The 24,445-nt window shown below is 32.9% G+C and overlaps 1 protein-coding gene across 7 annotated transcripts in view; it reads left to right on the top strand.

Moving 5' to 3' along the window:
• CNOT2 (CCR4-NOT transcription complex subunit 2) overlaps nt 1–23,989 on the top strand; it is a 117,220-nt gene extending 93,231 nt beyond the window's left edge. For 4 of the 7 annotated variants that reach the window (XM_027592319.2, XM_027592322.2, XM_027592323.2 and 1 more), the window contains 12 exons: nt 136–283; nt 1,013–1,195; nt 3,480–3,559; nt 6,406–6,531; nt 8,320–8,444; nt 9,371–9,491; nt 9,583–9,739; nt 12,712–12,773; nt 12,862–12,911; nt 14,822–14,922; nt 16,727–16,871; nt 22,848–23,989. In XM_027592319.2, coding sequence (XP_027448120.1) covers nt 136–283; nt 1,013–1,195; nt 3,480–3,559; nt 6,406–6,531; nt 8,320–8,444; nt 9,371–9,491; nt 9,583–9,739; nt 12,712–12,773; nt 12,862–12,911; nt 14,822–14,922; nt 16,727–16,871; nt 22,848–22,934 — 1,385 coding nt within the window. In that variant the 3' untranslated portion in view covers nt 22,935–23,989. The remainder of the gene's footprint in view (nt 1–135; nt 284–1,012; nt 1,196–3,479; nt 3,560–6,405; nt 6,532–8,319; nt 8,445–9,370; nt 9,492–9,582; nt 9,740–12,711; nt 12,774–12,861; nt 12,912–14,821; nt 14,923–16,726; nt 16,872–22,847) is intronic. The other 3 variants (XM_027592320.2, XM_027592321.2, XM_027592325.2) reach the window with 2 other exon arrangements.
• The last annotated feature ends 456 nt before the right edge of the window (nt 23,990–24,445 follow it).

The following is a 24,445-nucleotide window of genomic DNA, read 5'->3' as shown; positions in this document are numbered from 1 at the left end:
ATATCCATTTAAAATTTGCATATTATATTACATGTTAGGTCATTTAAAAATGTTTTAAATTGCCAACTCCAGAAGATGGATAACAATTTCATTCCTGATGGCAATGAATTTCCTTCTTCTGAATTTTTTTAATAGGTGCACTAGGCCTTCCAATGAGGGGGATGAGCAACAATACCCCTCAGTTAAATCGCAGCTTATCACAAGGCACTCAGTTACCGAGCCACGTCACGCCAACAACAGGGGTACCAACAATGTCACTTCACACGCCTCCATCTCCAAGCAGGTATTTATTGATGGACCAGAATATTTCTCAAGATGTATCTTTGTAGAGTAAGCAAGCGTTTTTAGTTTTTTTAATAACTAATTATTTCATTTTTCTGGTTCAGTGCCTTTCACTGAGGAAAAGAAAGTTAATACCCTATGCTCATTTTATTTCATTGCTAATTGATAAGTATAGTGTAAGACGTTTTTATCATGCATCTGACATACTGGTTGTCAGCTGGGTGGGTATCAAGGGTTAATCACCACCTGGGGAGGTTTTTCAGAAGCCAGCTCTTGCTCAAAAGAGGATGTGCAATTTAAAATCATTCCTCAGATAATTATGATTATTGCTCCCTCAACATACATTCATTGCTCTAGTGAGTAAAATAAAACAAGATTGATGACATAGATGATGCATATTAGAATGAAGATAGAATGACATACATTTGGAATGAACTTACTTTAAATATATGTGTGAAATACATTTGTATTATTTTATATCCTAGTCACACCAGTAGTTTTCTCATCTTAAATACCACCTTATATTAGTTCTGCTATAATTTACCCAATTTCTTGTTGGTTTTGACTTTTCAAAGAGCTAGAATGACCAGACAAAAGAATTAAATTAATGAAAATTAGTGTAATTTGAAAGTATATTTGAGGTTCTGGGGTTAGGCCAATTGATTATTTACAGAGAATTTTAATGAGTGATTGTAGAGAGCTTATTTAGTATAATGGACTTCTTTTTCAGGGGTATTTTGCCTATGAATCCTAGGAATATGATGAACCACTCCCAGGTTGGTCAGGGCATTGGAATTCCTAGCAGGACAAATAGCATGAGCAGTTCAGGGTTAGGTAGCCCCAACAGAAGCTCGCCAAGCATAATATGTATGCCAAAGCAGCAGCCTTCTCGACAGCCTTTTACTGTGAACAGGTAAGATGTTTATTGATACTGTGTATAATTGTCTTTCTGGGTATTTTCACATTTGCCTTTTCATATTCAGCGTTCTGTTCTTGAGTCTTGGCTTCTGTCTCATAAGTTTGTTTCATCATATTTTTATGACCAAAGATTCTGTTTCTGTTACGTGTTACAACTTTAATCTCCCCAAACTAAAGACACGTTCTTTTGAAAATCAGTTTGATTTTGGAAAGCACGTTAAAGGTTTTTGTGGTTGTTAGAAAAGAATTGTTAAGTTGCCACCAGGCAGATTTTTGTGGATATGTGCTTCGTCTGTTAAATGAGGCTGGCCACTTATGTGTAAGAGTTCCAGACTTATGAACAGTACCAGGGATATGTTTGACTATTACTGCCTTGCTTCACTTATGCTTTGGTTTAGTACCATTTCAACTGAAATTCAGTTTTGTGCTTTGGAGACTTATTGATCAAAGACTTTTTTAAGACTACATCTATAATATTCAAAAAAAGTGTCACGTTCTGGGATTTAAAACAAGAAGTTGAGCTGTTGTGCTTTTTCACTCCTTTTTGCACTGTCCATTTGCATATGTTTACTGTGCAAGTGATAATGACAATATGAAGACCAGTTGTCCATTTTATTAGGATTTTGAAGCTGTTCAGATAATTTATATGAGAGTGATGACTACAGTATAAGGCTTTGTATCTTGAAAAACTCGTGTTTAATTTCGCCAATTTTTTTTAAATGAGGAACTGTATGAGGGAAAAGGATCTTGATCTATTTGCTGTCATCTTACCCATTTAATTCACTTTCTTTTTCTACTACTTGCAAAAATCTGGATTAAAAATAGGTTATTAGCACATTTCCTGTTTGATCTTCATCCCATAAGGTCTAGTTCTTATATTTAGATTTATGAGTATTTCTGTTATTAATTTTACTGCTCTTAATTTTAAAAATAAATATTATTTATAAAGAGTCATCAAAATTCTTATCTACTTGATAGCTTCCTAACCATATACTTGGACTTTATCACATCTTTTCTTATAGTGTTGTTCATTGAATGTATATTTAAATTTTGCCTTTCCATATTTTTTCACAAATACATTGCTTATAAATTGTCAATGAAACATGGGTCTCTATAGCCCTGCTTATTACTACTGATAAGTTGTATTTGTTATAGAATGTTTTTATCCCTTAGTACTTATTCAGTGTTTGAAGGTACCTATATCAACAATTCTAACATGCTATTAAATAAGTATTTCTAATGGCTTTCTTACTCTTAAAGAGTATTGTTGTTTCACCAGCTCACAATATTTTGTGAAAATATTGTTTGGCCATAGTTAGTTTTACAAAGTTAGGCAAAAAAACAAAAAAACCCTGTCATCTTCAAACAGTTTAACCCTACTCATAAACACTGATACACTGTCTTTTATCAGATTATTTGATGTTAAAGATGCATACTTTCATTGTAAAATTTGCATTAACAGCTCTTTTTGACATTCTTAATTACTTCTGGCTTTGCTTTAAGTTCAGACTTGTTTCTGTTCTCTCATGTTTAGCCTTGTGCAGAAAAGGGAGGCATTTGTAACTGTTTACCAAGTACCAGTTGTGCATTAATTTAGAATGGAGGGTACTATGGAGAAATTTGCTTTTTCTTTTAAGTAGCTGAAAGATAAACTATATTTAGATTAGAATGACATGTTTTTTTAGAACACTAAATTCAGTTAAAGAAAATCACCATTTGATTCAGGTAAATGAAACATTTATTGAGTGCCTGTTTTATCCTCTAAAGGCAGAGGATGCTGAGATGACCATGACATAGGCCCTGTCCATGAGGAGTTGATTGTAGATGGGGAAGACTCTGTATGAAAGAAGATCTTTTATGGAAAGTGATAATGGCACACTTTACTAGTGGAAGGAAAACAAGTATTCAGGAACACTAGTTATGCCCTAAACTGCATGTTTTTAAGATTAGTTACTTCTGCCAGTGTATCCAGTAAGTTCGTTCTCCAAGTACCTAAAATAGTACACCATTAATCTCTGTTTTTCTCAAGGCTTATGTGTAAATTCTTTGCTTTTTGTTTTTTAAATCATCTGTTTAAGATATTTTGGTTCTCAGTTATTCATGGAAGGACTTCAGGGGAGTTTTTAAATAAATGTTAAACTCAGAAAAATAAAATTGGTATTTGTTTTTAAACATACTGTTGTTTTATATGAGGAGATCAAAAGTATACACTTTTGTTTTTCTTCATCTGAAAGTTAGTGTTCTTACTGTATATCTAAAATTATTTTCTATGTACCCAGTATGTCTGGATTTGGAATGAACAGGAATCAGGCATTTGGAATGAATAACTCCTTATCAAGTAACATTTTTAATGGAACAGGTAAGCTTATTCTGGAGGTAGTACCCTATAAAAAATATGATAGATCTTGAAATATAAAGCAATTCAATATACAGGTCTTAAAATATTACAGGATTTTTGTGTTAAACTGGTAGAATTTAATTTAGTGAGAATTTGACAGGAATTAGGGTTTAATTCAGTGAACAGTTGAGAGATATTTAAATATATTTTTTCACTTGACATGGTAATAGCATAGTGTTATAACTTTAGGACTGTTTCCTTAACACCTAGAGAAAGCCTAAACATTAACTTAGTCTATACTTATGCCTCAGAATCTCTTTTGCTTCAAGAGCTTTTCCTAGCCTCAGTCCCGTCACTACAGTCTAAATAAGGTTGAGTGGTATGGTATTCTGGCTATAGAGACCCAGATTGAAGAAACCTTTAAAATTATATTGGAGGACTTAACAATTTTTTCTTAATAATTTTAATAATACTAATTTGGCATTTAACCCTTGGATCTTTTTTATCCAGTTTTATGTGTAAATTTTAATTACATAGAGTTCTGATTTTGAATTCCTGTAGTCTGTTGGTTTATTTCTTTTATCAACTGCTTCAGAGAGAAGAGAACAAGAGGCTTTGTTTCTATTCTGCTTCAGGTTTCACCTTCTTCCACCCTTGCCTCCAGACCCTTTCCTGAGAAAAGAAATAAAAGATGTTGTATGGCCATAGGAGCAAAAATGAATATGATCGTTCAGAGAGAACTATATATAAAGGAAATGGAAAGAATGATCAGTGAAATGGAGCATATGTGGAAGCAGGAGACAGGATTTAGTAATGAAATGTCATTTGTGACCATGAGCTTTTAATTTTTAAGTGTTATTATATGTTTAGCAGCATCAATTGATCAAATTAGACTTTAAAATTCCAAATTTTAGCATTTAAAAATTATATTTTTATGTTCAGGGTGTTAAAATGCTGTGAAGTACCATATTCCCATTATTTCTGAAATGCACACTTTTTTCATATTATCTCTGAATTCAGGCTATGTATCATAGTTTAATTGGCAAGTTATTTTTTTTCCTAAATGGACCATAAGGTAACAATGTGTCTGACAATGCCATCTTATATTCTGAATTATGGTTTCATACACTTCCATAAATTTTTAAATTATTTTTAAAATTCAGTTTTAACTAAATTTTAACTCTTTTTAGGGAAATTGTTTCCAAGTCTTTACCTAAAAATATAACTTTGGGGGTTTATTAACTAATTTTTAGGTTACAATTATTCTCAGATAACATGGCCATTTTAAATTCCATCTTACAGGACCTGAAGATGTGTGTTAAAAGTTAATATATATTCAGAGCTTATAGTTAATTTATAACTATATAACCATAATTAAATAATTCAAGAAAGATTACTTTTACAACTTGAAACACTGTATAAATTTCTGTTGTCTTTTTATGTAGTAGTATCTTTTTAAAATTAAAAGTTCATAAACTACAGTTGGTTTAGAAATAATGGGCATGATTTTATCTTTTACTTTTCATAATTTTAAATTGTAACCTGACTTGAAATGTTAATAGAGTGTATTGTTTTTCTATCAAAAAAGTAATCTTGAGATAATTAGTTTCGGGATTCTTCTAATTATGGAACTTGGAGAAAAATTAAAAATTAACAGAAAGGCCAAATAAATTGAAAATGGTATAAAACATTAAAACATTAGACAAAACAAAGATTAAAGAAAAGCTATAATGCAGGCTAAAACTAAGGTAGAAAATTAAATTCTTCAAAAATTAAGAATATCAGATTGTAAGAATAATAGAATAATAAAAGTTGAGAAGAAATGAAGGGGATAATTAAAATAGGCAAAGTAGAGGGGCGCCTGGCTGGCTCAGTTGGTAGAGCATGTGACTCTTGATCTTCGAGTTGAGTTTGAGCCCCATGTTGGGTGTAGAGATTACTAAAAAATTAAATCTTTAAAAAATAAAATAGGTAAAGTAGAAATGTTGGGTTAAATTTTAATTTTTAAATGGAGGTGAGCCTATTTTTTTCATTTAAAATGAACAATAATTAATTTTATTCATTTAATACATATTTATTGAGCGCCTACTATGTAATAAGTAATATAAACTTCTGGACTTTGCGTCACATTCCCATGCGTCCCAAACTTGCCAGACGTGGGAACCCTGCTTATACCCTGTCTCTACCACCCTGCTTATACTCCCCAACTGCAAAACACACACACGCACACACACATTTGTGTAATGGGACAAGTAGGTCACAGGACAGAAGTCCTTAGAGTTTCTGCTTCCACTGCCTGTGATTCTGGTCATTTGCAAGAGGCACTGTCATTACCATACCTGTGTATAACTAAAACTCCAAGCATCCGGATAACTACCTCTGCTTCTGGATATAATGAAAAGAGCCGTAATATCACAACAATCTCTCTCTTGTTAGCTAACAAGCTATAACTTTAGAGTGCCACCCTTCACAGGGGAAATAATGTACCACCTTACTCCTTATTGTCTGTCATAGGTCTCTAGGATTTGAGATTTTTATTATGCTAGCTACATACTGCTTTGCTGAATTACTCATGAAATTCTTTTGTGTGAAATCAGTTCATGTGTTTTATCGTACAACTACACATACCTAGTACAGTGCTGGGCATTATTTAGGAAGAAGGTACTGTCATTTCAAATTATATTATGGTCGGTCTTTAGTAATCTCCTTAAAATGTTTGTAGAATCTGGGTGCCTGGCTGGCTCAGTCAGTAGAGCATATGACTCTTGGTCTCTGGGTCGTGAGTTCAAGGCCCATAGTGGGCATAGAGCTTATTTAAAATAAAATGTTTGTAGAATCAATAACTAATGTTCTTTCTCATTATTTAGATGGAAGCGAAAATGTGACAGGATTGGACCTTTCAGATTTTCCAGCATTAGCAGACCGAAACAGAAGGGAAGGAAGTGGTAACCCAACTCCATTAATAAACCCCTTGGCTGGAAGAGCTCCTTATGGTAATTAAGCTTTTTAATGATGGCTAATGGAAACTTTCCATTGCACACGTGTGCACACACACATATACACATTTATATGCATGTGCGTGTGTGTGTACATACACATATATGTTTTCTAATCAGAGCAGTATAGTTTTGTCAGAGCTGATATATGCAAAGTGCGTTTTCCTCCCAGAATACCATGGTAGCAAAGTTAAAGGGGAAAACAGTTTGTACCGAAACCCCAAAAGGAAATCCTCATTGGTATTCAGAGGTTATTTTCTTATGGCATTTGTCTTAGTACACCTTAATGATTATTTGTGGTCTGCCTTTTCTCTTCTTAATTCATCATACATTTTTTAAATCACACAGTTCTACATTCTTAGTGATTAATAATGACTGACCACACAGTGAAGATTTTTTCTAATCAAGTTTCTTAACCTCCACACTGCTGACATTTGGGTCAGATAATTCCTTGTAAATAGGGGGCTGTTTTGTGCATTATAGAATGTTTAGCAATATCCCTGGCATCTACCTACTTGGTACCAATAGTTCCCCCCTCCCCGTCATTGTGACAATCATAGGTGTCTCCAGACAGTGACAGATGTCCCATGGGAGAAAAAATTGCCTTCTGTCGAAAACCACTGGCTAATGGGTCATGGATAGTTTATGTAAACTCTTGGTCACAATTAAAACCCTTTGTCACTGTCTCTAATAAGAGATTTGGCTAAGTGAAAAGGGGGGGGCATGAAATGTGTGCAATAACAATTTAGACACGAAAATTATATAATATATAACAGCAGTGCAGCCATATTCTTTTTATCCATTGCACATAGTTGTTTCCTTTTGGGAGAATCTGGTAGATAACATTAGTAAAAACAATGTAGAGGGATCAGTTCATAACTTTTCTAAGATAACTGTTTTTTCCTGTTTTCATCCAAGAAGGATTTCTTTGCCTTTCAGAATATTAATACAGAAAACAATATGTGAAGAAGGGAAAAATATATTGTTAATATTCTAAAGCTTCCAAATTAGTCTTCCAAAAATAACAAAAGAATGATCTGCCCTGGAAGTTGAGTACCTAGCTACTTGATTCTCAGTTCAGACTCTAATGTTTTTAACCTTTCCTCATAGGTCCATTTTTTCATCCCTTTAATCATTCCCGTTGCTCTCCTTGGACCAACTCTAGTTTCTCCATATCGTTCTTGAATTGTGGAGCCCCAAACTGGATATTGTTCTCCAATAAGGGCCTGACTAATGCCAAGTATAGTGGGAGGATTACTTCCCAGTTCTTGCATGTTTTACATCTATTACATGGAGTCCAAGAAAATCTGAAATAATATGGAGTTGTTTTATAATTGATTGCAATTTGCTCACTCTGTAAGTCACTTTCAAGTAGAATACTGACATGTTCTTTTAAAATTTATTTTGTTCATTTGTATTTGACAATTAACTGGTGTTTATAATAGCTAGTCAAATATTTAAATCAAGCTTTAAACCAAAAATTCTGATAACTATTACCAATATCAAATTATGTTTTTAAGCATCTATAAATGACATTAGATTTAGAATTATAGGATTACCACTTAACTTCCCTTGTATTATTTTGTATATTGAGTTATTAATTAGTATATAAAAGTTTAGTTCTTCATTGTTATCCTGAATACTAATTTTTTGAAGTGTGCTTTCATAGTGTAATTTAAAAAAATCCTTTTGGTACATTATCATGAGAAAAGTTAATTTTTTATAATTTGTAGAAAAATATCATAAATATGAATTGCAATTCTCTGGATTATTTTTATTACATAGTTGGAATGGTAACAAAACCAGCAAATGAGCAATCCCAGGACTTCTCAATACACAACGAAGATTTTCCAGCATTACCTGGTTCCGGCTATAAAGATCCAACATCAAGTAATGATGACAGTAAATCTGTAAGTAATTGAGAATTATGTGAGTGATGTAGTTTTTTCCCTTCAGATTTCTCTTGTATTAACAGTTTTATAGACTATATTAAGGACTTACTAAACTATTACAAAATTGTTTATCTTGAATATCTGTAATAATCTAACTTCTGAAGAATGTGGAAAACCTTTATAACTTAGAAGATAGCCTATTTTTTTCCTATTTCATATAGGTTTGCAAATTTCTGTTGAACTTCTCAGAGTTAATTTAGACTTTTATTGTAGTCCCTGTCAGCTGGATCCCATGAAGTTTGATATTATAGCCTTCTAAGGAGCTGTGTTTTTCTTGAGTAAGTTTTCTCCTTGAAGAATCTTTATACACATTTTTATTCCTGTGTTGATTCAGCCAACTCAGCTTCCTCTTTCTGACTTAACGAATGTGTTTATTTCTTCCACATTTCACTGAAAATAGCTTTTTTTGTGTGATGGGAGTTTGTATATATTGTTAAAATAATTGATAAAGAAGATTATTGGGTAAGAATTAAATACGAATTTTAAAAGTTTATGTATTCTAATTTATCCTCGAGGCTTTTATGCTGATATTATAGGCAACATACTGTATTATTTTCTCTTCTAAATTAAAGTACTGAAGAGTGAAACTTGAAGCTTAAAGTTCTGAGATATTTTTTTTCTGTGACCAAAGATCTGAGATAAATAAGAATATTTTCCATATATTTCTTGTGCTTTAAATACTCAAATGTATAAAATACAGGATTTATTCATAAACCATGGGACAGTGTGGAAACAAAAAATTTCATGTAGAACTTGAAAAACAGGTAATAATTTACTACCAGTTTAAATATAATAAAGAATGAATAGAATGGTAACTAATATGTGAACTTGAAATTTTTACACTTAACAAATATTAATGTCACGTTTAATTTTTTTCATGTTAGAATTTGAATACATCTGGCAAGACAACTTCAAGTACAGATGGACCCAAATTCCCTGGAGATAAAAGTTCAACAACACAAAATAATAACCAGCAGAAAAAAGGGATCCAGGTGTTACCTGATGGTGGGACTCTATAAAATAAGTCAGAGATATTATAGAATTCGTTTCTTTGCTTTTTCCTTAAAGATAAAATTACTGTGTTCTTCTTACCCAGGTCGGGTTACTAACATTCCTCAAGGGATGGTGACGGACCAATTTGGAATGATTGGCCTGTTAACATTTATCAGGGCAGCAGAGACGGACCCAGGAATGGTACATCTTGCATTAGGAAGTGACTTAACAACATTAGGCCTCAATCTGAACTCTCCTGAGTAAGTTTTTTTTCTTTTCTTCCACATTTGTGTATAATACCTACTTGCAGATTTCTAGTTTTTAATTTCATGTAATCAGATTGTATCACCTACAGCCACTCATTGTTGCTGTTATGTCTTGACTCTTTGGGTCATACCCTCTCTTGTTAGCTCCTGGATCACTGTCACTTGACAATATCATTCCTCTTTGGCAGTTTCAGAATACACATATATGATCCTTCCATATTCCTGAAATCTTGGGTTGTTGAGTTTTTCACCTCCAAAAATCTTACTCTCCACCACATCTCAGCTACTTTTACATATTTAATCATCCTTTTGACTTTGCCATTATCAGTAACTTCAGTTTCTCTATAATTTTATCTGTGCTCCCATGCCACTTCCTGTTTCCCATCTTTCTCCCTCTAGTTCTGGCTCCTATAATCATTTGACTCCTTAGGATCTTCAATCCATTGATTCTTCTATCTTTTCACTGTTCTGCAGCATCCTTCTCTTCCCCTGAGAAGAACTCACTCCCTTCTTATCCAGTTAAGTTCTGTGGTCATTCATAATTGTTTGTTTATATACACTCTTGGCTACTTTGCCCCTCTCTTGTTCTTTGTCATGATTGCATGGCAGAAACTACAACCCTGGTTATACTCTGACTTCCATTCTTGACCTCTGCTTCTGAACCCGGCTAGAGAAAACCACACAGCTTCACTGCCCGGTCTCATTTCACATTCATGGCCAGGAACCTCAAAAGAGGGCCCTTAATTCTGCCACTCATAACTGGCATGCCTTGTCCATTCATTCTTTTGTTCTCCTATGCAACTATTTCACACTGTCTTTTCAAACATCTAATTACCTTTTTCCTTGTCCTCACTCTCAGATGGAGACCTTGCTGCCTTTTTTTTCCCCCCAAGTTTTTATTTAAATTCCAGTTAGTTAACAGTGTAATACTAGTTTCAGGTGTAGAATTAAGACCTTGCGTTTTTATTTCTAGTTTACTAAGAAAGATGGAAATAATCAGAAGAGAGTGTCAGCATAGTCCTACCACCAAATCTATCTATCTACTACTATCTGTACCCACCTTATTCTTGTCTTCCACCCTGTTGCTATAGTTGATCCATGCTTTCTACTTAAAATGTCTCTTGAAAACTCAAGGACATGGCTCTAACAAGTTTTGCACTTTTGTTGGGTCATTTCCATCAGCATACAAATATTCTATTACTTCCTTTATAAAGTTAATAAAATGCCTTCTTCTTATCTAACTTCTTCTGTGAGTTAACTGCCCTTATTTCTTTATTCTTATTTCTTGGAGAGCAAAACTCTTCAAAAAAGCCATCTTTACATCTCCCATTTGTCTTCTCCCATTCTCCGTTAAATCCATTTCAGTTACAATTTTGCCTCACCACTTCACTAAAACTACTCTCATCAAGGTCATCAAATGATCTCTATGTTACTAAATTCAGGGGTCACTTGTAGGAACTTATCCTCCTTGACCTGTCAGCAATGTTTGACATAGTAGATTCATTGCTGCATGCTTCTTACTGCTTTTAACTGCTGCCACTCTGGTTTGAATCACCATCCTCTCTTGCCTAGATTATTCCATTAGCCAATCACCGGGTGTCCCTGATTCTCTCTGTGTCCCTCACAGTGTCTTCTTTATATAGGAGCCAGGACCATCCTTTCTGAATAGGTTAATCTTTTGCGCAGTGCCCAATGAGGGTTTGTGGTTTCATTATGATTAAAAACCTAAAATCTTGGGATGCCTCGGTGGCTCAGTCAGTTAAGCATCTGCCTTTGGCTCAGGTCGTGATCCCAGGGTGCTGGAATCGAGTCCCTCATCAGGCTCCCTGCTCAGCGCTGCTCCCCCTGTTCGTGCTCGTGCGTGCTCTCTCTCTCTCTCTCTCTGACAAATAAATAAATTAATTTAAAAAAACCCTAAAATCTTTATAGGCCTGTTTATCTCTACAGGCATGTTCTCCTTCCCCCACCTCCATGGCTTTTCCCTTTGTTCACTCTGTTCCAGCTTCACTGGCCTTCTTGCTGTACCGCAGACATACCAGTCATATCCCAACCTTAGTTACTCTAGCAGTTCCCTCTGACTAGAATAGTCTTTTGCCAGATAGTTAATATGGCTCACTCCCTCATGTCTTTCAAATCTTTGTTCAAATCTGATCTTCTAAATGAGACCTAACCTGACTACTTTATTTAATGCAACTAATCTACCATCTCTACTCCTCCATGAACATGGAATATTATTTATTATGGAAATTATTTTTGTCTGCCTCCCTCAAATCTGTCATCCTCAATCAGAAAATAAGTTTCAGGGGCGCCTGAGTGGCTCAGTCATTAAGCATCTCTCTTTGGCTCGGGTCATGATCCCAGGGTCCTGGGATCGAGCCCCGTATCGGGCTCCCTGTTCCACGGGAAGCCTGCTTCTCCCTCTCCCACTCCCTCTGCTTGTGTTCCCTCTTTTGCTGTGTCTCTGTCAAATAAATAAATAAAATCTTTAAAAAAGAAAAAGAAGTTTCATGTTGTCCGTTACCTTTGTTTTGTTCACTAATGTAGCCAAAGTACCTAGAACAGTGCCAGGCATATAATAGGCACTCAGTAAATATTTGGTGATTTGAACTTTTGCTTTTAATAATTACTGATTTTTTTCTGGCCATATAAATGGTAAAGTAATTTTACTTGGGGGCATGCTATTAATGAATTTAAAGCATTCTGAGTTGAAGTTACATTATATGTGAATATATATTTATAACTTAATATATATACTTGGTACATACACACACACATATATACACACCTAGTTAACCTTGTTTCATTTTTCTGCTGTGTAAGTTATAGTAAGCACATGAAAAGAAATTAGAAGATGCTCATTTTACTTTTGAAGTCATTGTTTTTCCTGATTTCCTGAAATAAAAATTGAAATTTTTTTTTGTACTTCGGACTTGAGAGTGTTTGTTTTTTTTTCCCCTCATATTCAGAAATCTCTACCCCAAATTTGCATCACCCTGGGCATCTTCACCTTGTCGACCTCAAGACATAGGTAGGAGAATTTATTTGTGTTCAGACCTTTTAAAAATATTTTTTAACTGAGAATCAGTTAATAAGGCTTTTTTCATTTTATTATCCAGACTTCCATGTTCCATCTGAGTACTTAACGAACATTCACATTAGGGATAAGGTGAGTGTAGTTTATTATTCTCCTCAGTCAGCATGAATGTATCTATTTTTCAGGCACTGTTTTTCAGTTCAGACGGCGTAAAATTTTTTGAAATAATTAGCAGTGGTTTCAGGGGTTTGCTTTCATGTGTCCATTCAATTACATAAAACAATTTTATTTCTATTTTTGTTTATCTTAATGTTTTGATGAGATCCTGGGTTATATTTAAAGAATATGTTTTAAAAACAAAACAATGGTAGGGCTGGTCAGAATTTTTCTAGGAGTTATTAATAACGGCATAACCATGGTTGATGAGAATTAAACTGTTTTGGGAAAATTTGATAAATTTCCTTCTGATATTCTCATTTTATGCCCTTATCAATAAAATATTTTTTTTACAAGTGCTGTAGGTAGTGTTTTCAATGGAACAGTATATAAATATGTATTTAAAAACTGTGACATTTGGCTTTTTAAAATGTTTAAATTACCCAAAATTCTAGTTGTAAAGTAACTATTAACAGACTACAGTTTTAATCTTTTGTTTTACTCTAAAAAAGAAAATGGTAACTACTTTGTTTAGGAGAAAGAACTAAGTGTTCATTTCTGTTAGAAATTGTGTCCCTAGATTTTGGCCTTGAGGAAGGATATCATTTATTAAAAATTATGTTATACATATGTATCTAATGTCTTATATATTTATATATAAATCTAAAATAATTTCATAAATATATAAAATATATATTAAAATGGTGATGTTCTGTGTCTGTACCGTGCAGTTGCATGGTCAAGTGAATGTTGATTTTGTGGACAGGCAAGCAAAGAGATTCTCAATATGTCTTTTAATACTTGAGTAAATGGAAGACAAGATGTATGAGATAGAACTAATTTTTTCTGTTTGTAGACTGTGTGATTTTTTTCTGCCACCTCCACCATAGATAGAGCTTTTTTGCTCCAATTACCTAAGGGTTCCAGAACCGTTTCTTAGGGCAATTTAAGAAATACTGATTTAGGAGAATTTGTCACCTTCAAAACTGCTACTTGAATGGGGATAATATGAATGGAGAGAAAAATTATATTCTGAGATTGTGTAACAGTTAAATAGACATTTCAATACAGAATTGGGTGAAGAGATAAAAGTGTTTTCATTTTGATGAGCTTTTAAATAAAGGTTTACCCTAATAAAAGATTTCAAGACTGTTAAACTCAATGTTTTATAGTTTGGTTGGCAGTTAATGTTTCTGCTTTATGGAAGCACATAAGGCAGTCATCTTTTAGTCATCCATTTAAACAAAATAAAGAGCTGTCCCTTTATGATTTTTGTATTTACCGTCTGTGATTTGCTAAAAATACATAACCAACTGATTTGTGAATCACTGTCTGATGTAGATTCAGCTAACATTTCTTACAAGTTTTCTATGTATCAGGCATTCTTTAAGGTACATTCATATACAGACGCTTTATCAATTTCATTTACATTCTTAGTAACCTTGTAGGTCTCATTTCTGCATTTTATATGGAAGTTCATAGGCATTAAATAACTTGGACATAGTCATATTTGTAAATAATGGAACCAGTTCTTGTATATACGTCCTGCATCTCTGAACACTGGTTCGACTATTATTACCATGTTGGGTATTAATAAGCCCTCAAGTAAAACAGCATTTGGTTTTGGTTAGAAGTTTTTATATAGCTTTTTATCCTATTAGTACATAAAATAGATGTACCAGAAATAATTGTTAAATGACTTCAGTTATTTAAATGGTAAAACTCTCCCTTAAAATCATAACTACCTGCGAAATCATGTAATAATGGTTATCTACTACAAAGAAAAGAGTTTCTGTTTATCTTTTTATTTTTACTTCAGTGGTAGCATTATGTTAGGGTTTTCAAACTTATTTTACACTTCAGAATAATTGATTTCTCTTTTCCAGCTCGCTGCAATAAAACTTGGCCGATATGGAGAAGACCTGCTTTTCTATCTCTATTACATGAATGGAGGAGACGTATTACAACTTTTAGCTGCAGTAGAGCTGTATGTTCAAAGTATTTTTAAACATTTTTGTATTATAGTGGATCTTGTTTATTCTGAAAGCTTTTCTTTTACATGATTGCTATGGTTTCTCTTTTGTTCTTAAAGCAGAAATATTTCCATCAAGAAATAAGTCATTTGTTTTTTACATTTAGTAAAATAAAGTTAATTTAGATTGAAAGTTTATGTTACCATGGTTAGTGGTCATTGTATACATAAAAATAATTATTTCAGATTTAAATAATCCTAAATTTGTAAGAAGACAGAATTGACTCATGAATTTGGTGAATCTAATTTTTATAAATATGTGAAGTATAAGATATGGTTCATAACTGTGGCACATCTTCTTGTAGAACCACGTATGTTAATGTTAGTGAATTTCATCATTAATGAACATCTGTTGAGTATTATATGGGCAAGGCACTGCATACAACTTGTGTGTTTTGGAGTGTTGATGAAGTCCACATTCGTTATCAGAAGCCTGTTGGCCAACTTAAATAAATTAGTGTTAAGAAGTTGGTCCTTTGGATATTTTTTCCTGAGCATTTCTGTTTTTACCTGATGCTCTAAGAATAAAAATTTTGTGTCATTTCTCATATATCCAATTGGTAATATATTTTGTTACCAATAGACTATTCTAGTAATCATGTTTACTAGAGTAAATTGTTATTAAAAATTTATGATGTTGTGGGGCGCCTGGCTGGCTCAGTTGGTAGAGCATGTGACTCTTGATCTTGGGGTTGTGAGTTCAAGCCCCACATTGGGCGTAGAGCTTACAAAAAGAAAATTAGGACATTATGATTGAGAGACTTAGTTTTTATAGATTTAAGTATTTTATAATATTCTTTATAACATTTCTATAAATGGCCTTGGATCAGATACATAAAAATGTAAAATTCATTGTTGATAATAAATTGTTTTTTTATTTCTCTATTGAAAATTTGTTTTCTCCCATATCCCCTCATTCTTTGTAACATAGCAATTGTTACCTGTTCCTTTTAATTTATTCATAAGTAAATAAATTCATTTAGTTATTCATCTATCCATTACTGGCAGTTCTGTCTCACATCTTATTTATGTCTAAAAATTATCTCACTGTATTAGTAGGAAGGTATTTGTTTACATGGAGGTTTGTTCTACCAGAGATGTTTTTTCTGGTACTTTTACCTCCTTTGGATGTTACTTCCCGAGTTTACAAGTGATATAGTAAATCCTCATTGATTCTTGCATGAATTCTAATGGATATCCTTTTGGCTTTTCAAAATTTAGGATCAATGAGATTTGAATAAAAAAAGTAATACGTTCATTAAGAATTTTTAATATGGATATTCTATTTTCAACATAGTTATAAAATTATGTGAATTTAAATAGATAAAAAGACTATTTTGTTCCTTATAAAATAATACAAATAGTTGGGGTTTTTGTTTGTTTTAATAGATATCTCAATTTCTATTGAATGTTAAGAACAAAAAAGGAGTGAAGTTTCTGGAACACAATGTATCTTTATTTGGTCTGCCTAAGTTTTTATCACATTGCTCATAGAGCTTTTAAGATCTTACTGTGTTTGCATAAAAAGTCTCTTCAGTTAAATAAAGATGTGTATATTAACAAGTGTGGTTTCTGGACAAATTAAGGGATTCTTTTCCTATATTTATTTCACTAAGGTTGTTTAATAACAAAAGGTAAAGAAGCATCCATATTTATGTATTTTCTGTATAATTTTCTGAGGAAAATTTTACAAAATGTAGAAAATGTTTGATGTGAGCCACAGGAAAAATTAATTGTCTTTTTCTCTTAAAAATTGAAGTTTTAACCGTGATTGGAGATACCACAAAGAAGAACGAGTATGGATTACCAGGGCACCAGGCATGGAGCCAACAATGAAAACCAATACATATGAGAGGGGAACATATTACTTCTTTGACTGTCTTAACTGGAGGAAAGTAGCTAAGGTATATTTTTTTCCATGTGCAAATGTGTAAATGTATAAATCTAGATTTTAAAAAGAAGTATCCTCTTTTATCTGTTTATATGTACCAATACATCCATTCCAATAATGTGCCAGATACTTGCTAATTAAGTTTTTTTGTCCTCACCTCCTTGGCTTGATTTAAACTTTAGGAGAGTATCTGGAAACAACTCATTCACCCATAGTTAGGAAAATGAACTTGGTAAGAAATTTTGTAATTTTTCACAAGCCTTGGTAACATTTGAAACATTTTTGTGTCTACTCAGTTGTAAAATAAAGATCACCTTCTTGCAATCCCAGTCATGTATTCTTATTACTTTAAGCAAGTAGGAGATTTTCCTAAAACTGGTATATAAACAGATAATAGGCTTTTTAAAACACTTGCACTCATTGCAGGAAAGATGCTTGATTTTTATTTGCAAGTGATATAAAGAAAGAAAATTGTAAGCATTAACCTTGATTGTTCCTATGACTAGTATGCTGAATATTGGAGGGAAGAGGACTGTGGAAAAAGTTGGTTGTTGTGTTTTGTTTTGCAACTTCTCCTCACAAAAACACCTATTTAACTGTCCCATGTGCAAAATTTTCATTAGTCTCATATAGCGTATTTCACGGTCTGTGTAGTATCTTGAATGTATGCATTTAGTCTCCCTAGTAGAGAGTATAACCAACATCTGATTTCATAACTCCAAGATTGCTCTGAATGCCTTTTCCATTGAAGATTCTTAGGATTAAAAACTAAAGAATTAGTTTTGTTTATTCTCAATAAATTTAAACAGAAGAAAAGTATTTCTTGGCAACTAGTCCATTGGATGATTCTCTAGTTGTTGGTTTGGGCTTTTTTATCTTTTGAGTCAACTTTATTAAATCAATAAGGTAAAACATTTTAACATGACAATGTAAAATGCTTACCAGATCTTTATCACAGAAATGTTTTACATCACAAGATTTCATGTAAAACTTGAAAAGAGAAATAGGAAAAGATGTGCCCAAGTAAAAACACCAGACAAGACACATACAAGAGGTTAAATCTTTTTTATTATTACTTTTGGGTGTTTGTCAGTGGTAAATGTCATTACTTCTCAGACCAAGTCCATGGACCACCATACTGTATTTGAGTTATTTTAACAATTATAATTAATATGCATATTTTGATTTTAAAAGGTAGATCCATGATCTGACCTTTTAAGTAGAAATAATTACATTCATTACAAGTAGTACAGGAGACATTGTGTATGTTACCTGTTAAGAAGTTAGTGTGGTAGAAAGCCTTTGTATTGTAGATTTGAATTTAACTCCTCTTTCAGCTCTTTTATGCTTTGACCATTTGCAAGTTTCTTTTCCATGCCTGCTTCCTTATCTTTTAAATCGAATCATATTTGCTTCTAGATTGTCATGAGGATTAAATGAGATTTTACACATACACGCACACGCTCAGTACAGTGCTTCGCATATATTGGGTATTTGATACATGGGAGTAGTTGTAGTTTGTTGCTGTTTTTATCATCTGTGTTCTTACAGCTTATTACTCTTCTTCAAAGATGGAAAAATTATAACTATTGTTAGGTCAGGTCACTGGTTCTCAAACTTGAGCTTGCATCAGAATTACCTGGCAGACTTATTAAAAACACAAGTTGCTGAGCCATACCTCCATTGTTTCTGATTTAATAACGTCTATGGATGGGGCCTGAGGATTTGCATTTGTAACAATTTCCTAAGTGATGCCAATGATTTTGCTGATCTTTGTCTGGAGCTTCTCAGTCAGTTGATTGTACAGGAGAGAAGAATGTGTCTTTGGAGGGGGAAAAGAGTCTTAGTAATAACTGAAGTTTTCTCCATTCGATTTGAAGCTTTTTGCTCAATATCATTGTAAGTTATTCCAAACTTCTATATGCAGAAAGGATGGATGTTTGTAGTAGATTGATGTATCATTTTAGTTAAGTTTTAGTTCAATATATAGGACAGATTTTCTTATGTGAAAAAGGTTTCCAGTACTACTTTCTCTCCACAGAATATTCAGAAGCAACTTAAACATTAATAGGCCCTTCTACTTTCCTATAAAAATCAATTCCCCAGTCAGATACATGTCATTTTAAAGAAAAGTGTGTGTGTGTGTGTGTGTGTGTGTGTAAATATGTAGTGTGCATATATAAAGTAATTTTACCCAACTTTATCTGATCTCCTGTACAGTTGAGCTTTGTCTTAACCTTTACCTTTATAATTTTTAGCTCTGAAGTTGGAAAATAAAATTTGAGAAATATCATTAAACTGTTTAAGAAATCTCTTTTGAGGTAATTGCTGGCCACTGGCACTGACACTTTTCATCAAAATTATTTTCACAATGATGAAAGCAAGCAGAATTATTTGTTTCTATTAAGTATTATACATAGCTCACACTTGTTATATTAAAATAGATTCATGAACTTAAAACTTTTAAGTTGTATTCACAGAATAAACTTTTCACAATGGCTCCTGGTTTTTTGTTTGTTTTAAAAGATGTTTTCAGTGTTTTCTCAAATTGTTTAGGAATTAAGACATTTAGTTCCATTTATAATGTATTAACAGTTTATCAGACTACAGAAAAGCCCTTAAAATGCCATGTCCCAAGTAAACCTCAAAATCCCCACCTGTAAAGTGGATGTGGTTTACTACTCACAGGTAAAGAACATGCATTATTAAATAACTTCAACTCATTGTAAGAAGCCTACAGTCTGAATTAGTATTATAAGTAATAGCTTGATGTTATCATGTTGTCTTTGAAAAGTATTGACCTGATCTAGACTGTTGTCAGGTCTCCATCTCACGATGTCTTGTATGAGGTTCTTTCTTTCTGTTTTGCAGATTATTTAATATTTTCAGAGATTTGAAGAATTGTTAATAAGAAATTCGATGGTTTAAATTGGAAGTATTTTTTACCCGTGAAAATTCCGTAACTCTGAGCTCTAGGATCCAGCCCATTAAATAAAGTATTTTTTGTATGTCAATAATGTATACATAAAAATTTTGACACTGTGTTTATTCTCCCCTTTTAAATAATCTTGACTTGTCAGACAGGCTATGTGGTCTATCCTTTGTAATTTAGCTAGAATTACTCAGGATCTCACTAATTTAAAAATAGTGGTCATTCAGATTATATATATTCTTAATGAGTAGAATTTTTTAAATAATTTCATCAACAGAATTTTCAGGTGATGTAGGCTGCTCTATGATCAATAGCTTTCTCAAACTAAAGCCTTAAAAATTGAAGAATTCTTTCAGCCTGACTTCACCTTGTGGATCCAACACTGAATAGTATTTCTAATGCTTAGAATTTTTTATAATATCATAGCCTGATATAAATGTGATTTTTTTTCCATTAATTTCACTGGTACACATTAGTATATCTTTATATTTTAATCAGTAATATGTACTTTTCTTCAAAGTAGTAAAAAAAATATTTCTAATAAGTATATTTAAGATAGTTGGCAACTTCCTAAAATTGGAGGATTTATCTTAGGTAAGAGAAAGCTGACATTTTTGAGAATTTGAGAAAATATTCCTGCAGTGTATGTTTCTCGGTGTAATTCTATCAGTGATTACATTAATGCTTTTGTAATAATTTCATTTGATTATCTGAATCCAGTACATGTATTTCAGTTCTGCGTACAGTGACCTCTTGAGAATATGTAGCCTAATTTGATTAATAGAAAAATAACTTTAAAAGTTGTTTTTAAAAAGTATCTAAAACATTTTATAGCCTTTTAAATCATTAAATTGTAATGTTCCTAAAACAAATGAAAAAAAACTTGTGTTTATTAATTCATCAGCCATTAATTACATACCTACTAGGGGCATGGCACTATATTCCAGGCAGTATGTAGTGGTTTACAAAACAGACCTACTATTTTTGTCCCTACCGGTTATAAAGAGGTGTGCGTGTGTGATGTGTGTGTACATATAACAAATGTGTAAAAGAGATGTTACCAACGAAGGGAACAAAGAGATACCAGAATATATTGTAAGATTTACGTATTTTAAGAAGAATAAAAATACACAGAAGAACAAAACAATGATGTAAGAAAAAGGAAGACAAAATTTGACTTATTTAATTTCTGAATCTCTGATATATGAGTTTTTAAATTATATTAAAATACTTGTACTCCCTAGGTTTAAACTGATCTTTTTCTTTTAATATCTAGGGGGGAAAATATGTGCTCTGATGAAGTCACTCCAGTTTAAGTTCTAATAATACTGTGTAGTTCACCAGTGTACAATGACAAGGACAGGATCGCTGAACAGAATTTAATTTATGTAACTTAGTGGGGCTGTGATTTGTTACAGTTACAAATAGACTTTTTACCCTGCAACTACACGTATTTTGGAACTAAATTGCCAATTTTAATTTCTAAAGAGTGATATAACAAGAAGATATTTTCTTCACTCATTTTGATATTCTTCTTAAGCCAGGCAATAAATTGCTTTTAAACTTTAGGGGTAGGGAGAGAGAGAGCGGTGCCTACACAACGCATAAGGGGGACGATGGTGATTCTGGAGTTTGCTAGTTTTAATGAAAAGCAAATGACCTATGTGCCTTAGTTACTCTGTCCTATAAAGTGAACCTTTTTAAATTAAAGTCATTACAGTGTCTCTTCTTTAAGAACATTTGTCACCGAACTGAATTTTTTCAACATTTCTGCATAAGGGGTGTAATGAAGTAAATTTATTTGGATCTTGCACTAAAACTGTTAAAAATAATGTGTTAACACTAGAAGGTCATGGGCTTTGGTGCTACATAGGTCTGAATCCTAATCCCAGATTTTCCGCTTAAGGTATGATTTGGACAGGTTACTTGTAAACCTCATTTCTTCAGGTGCAAGATGAAGATAATGATATATACAGAAGGATATAATCAGAAAGATTAAAATTAGCTGTATCTCTAGTTTTGGCACATACTAGATTTTCAGTTGTTAATGTAATAGTCTTAAATTTTAAATACTTGGTTTTATATCTCAATTGAATCATTATGACTTAGGTTTTCATTTTAATAATGGGAATATCCATTTTTAGAATCAATTTGAAACAAGATAGGTATGGTAAGGTATGTTAACCCATAGTGCTAATAATTACTTGTTGGCTTTAATACATAGTATAAATTAAGGTTCATAATGTTTTAAATGGAATTGATTTAGTTTGTGCTATTATTGAATTCAAATTGTAGAATTAGTAATTTTAGAACCTCTTGCTGTTTGGATTTGCAAAGTTCTGTTTTTTGTTTTTTAATATACAAAATTATCTTCTGCATCTCTCTTGATTTTAGGAAGTATCATGAAGAAATTCACTTCACCATTCTCAAATTTTAAAAATCTCATCAAGTTAATGTATTTTGAAAGTTTAATTAAAATGAGCTAAATAGTTTGTGTTCAGATGTGCTTACAGCAAAACCACTGTCTAGTTTTGAGTGGCATTTACATCTTTTCAGTATTTGGGTTTGAAGTGAGAAGTCGGGAGATGTCTGAGTTGTAAGGTTAGAATAACTTGATATGTTTGCTTTTAAAAAAAATAGGTGTAATAATTACAAATTGGAAAATTATTTTTTCGAGGAAAAAGTAAATTTTTTTACGTCATTGAAGGTTGGCTTTATTTTAAATACCCTGCAATTTTCAGTGCTTTTTATTGATAGAGTAATAGCTGCTCAGACTTCCACTTTTGAGCAAAAAATGCATTGTTTCAGTGTTATAAAATAGATGTTCATGAGTAGTCTCTGACTTTTACACAAAGTCTGTATTTTTGCACTTATCAGAAATTGCAGCACATTACTTTTCTTCAGGCTGTATTTTAGAGGGAAAAAAGTTGGTACATCTGTGTCTGTGTTCATTCTCATACATGTAGGTATTTTGTTCACCTAGTAAAATATATTTTGACAAAAATCTGAGATCAGAGGGAGAGGAAATCATCTAAATTCTTAAATTTGGTTTTATAGGAATTTCATCTGGAATATGACAAATTAGAAGAACGGCCTCACCTGCCATCCACCTTCAACTACAACCCTGCTCAGCAAGCCTTCTAAAAAAAGACTTCCCTTTTCTTGGGGTATGGCTGTCTCAGCACAATACTCAACATAACTGCAGAACTGATGTGGCTCAGGCACCCTGGTTTTAATTCCTTGAGGATCTGGCAATTGGCTTATGCAAAGGGTCACCATTTGAGGTCCTGCCTTACTAATTATGTGCTGCCCAACAACTAAATTTGTAATTTGTTTTTCTCTAGTTCGAGCAGGGTCTGAATTTTTTTCATTTATTTTCTTTTTTTGCCAGCAGACAGACTTGAGTCTGTAAAGACAAGCAAGTACACTGACAGAAGTTTACCATTTAGTTTCTAAAATGTAAAAAAACCCACAAAAGACTCAACAGAATTAGACCACAAAATTTGCATTGTTCATTGTAGCACTATTGGTAATAAAATAACAAATGTTTGTGCATTTTTATGTGAAGATCCTTCTCGTATTTCATTTGGAAAGATGAGCAAGGTCTGCTTCCTTCATTTTACTTCCCCTTCTGTTTTTGAAAGGCAGTTTCGCCAAGCTTAATGCAAGAATATCTGACTGTTTAGAAGAAAGATATTGCCACAATCTCTGGATGGTTTCCAGGGTTGTGTTATTACTGAGCTTCATCTTTCCAGAATGAGCAAAACACTGTCCAGTCTTTGTTACGATTTTGTAATAAATGTGTACATTTTTTTTAAATTTTTGGACATCACATGAATAAAGGTATGTATGTACGAATGTGTATATATTATATATATGACATCTATTTTGGAAAATGTTTGCCCTGCTGTACCTCATTTTTAGGAGGTGTGCATGGATGCAATATATGAAAATGGGACATTCTGGAACTGCTGGTCAGGGGACTTTGTCGCCCTGTGCACTAAAGGGCCAGATTTTCAGCAGCCAAGGACATCCATACCCAAGTGAATGTGATGGGACTTAAAGAAGTGAACTGAGACAATTCACTCTGGCTGTTTGAACAGCAGCGTTTCATAGGAAGAGAAAAAAAGATCAATCTTGTATTTTCTGACCACATAAAGGCTTCTTCTCTTTGTAATAAAGTAGAAAAGCTCTCCTCACTGCAGTGTTGACTTTGATTTGAAATTGTGAAATTATTTCTTCAACATGAAAGTAGACCCCCCCGAAACCCTCAAGGTTTACAAATGGTGTGACTAGTCAATTTAAAGTGTAGTCTTTTTTTTCAGCTTTTGACAAGTAATTTGACGGAACCATATATCATTTTACTTGTAGGTTAAAAATGCAGGTGCATTTTTAGTTATTAACCAGGTCAAAACAGAAACTATTTTTTAAAGTAATTATGGCTGCATTAGAAATAAAACTTCCTGAACACTCATGGGACCCAATCAAGATACTTTTGTGAGAAATTCATGAGACATTTCCTGATAGACCTTTGAGATTTATCTTTAAGAAGTAATACGCAAATTAAGGTAAACCAAAAGCAAGGGTGAGGTAGACTTTACCTTCAGTTTGCTGGCCTGGATATTTCACATTTACAAGTTGATGGATTCTTTTCC

The sequence above is a fragment of the Zalophus californianus genome, chromosome 9 (assembly GCF_009762305.2).
Source record: "Zalophus californianus isolate mZalCal1 chromosome 9, mZalCal1.pri.v2, whole genome shotgun sequence".
In the NCBI taxonomy this organism is placed as follows: Eukaryota; Metazoa; Chordata; class Mammalia; order Carnivora; family Otariidae; genus Zalophus; species Zalophus californianus.
The sequence above is the reverse complement of the archived record's forward strand: the minus strand, read 5'-3'. Positions and strand labels throughout refer to the sequence as shown.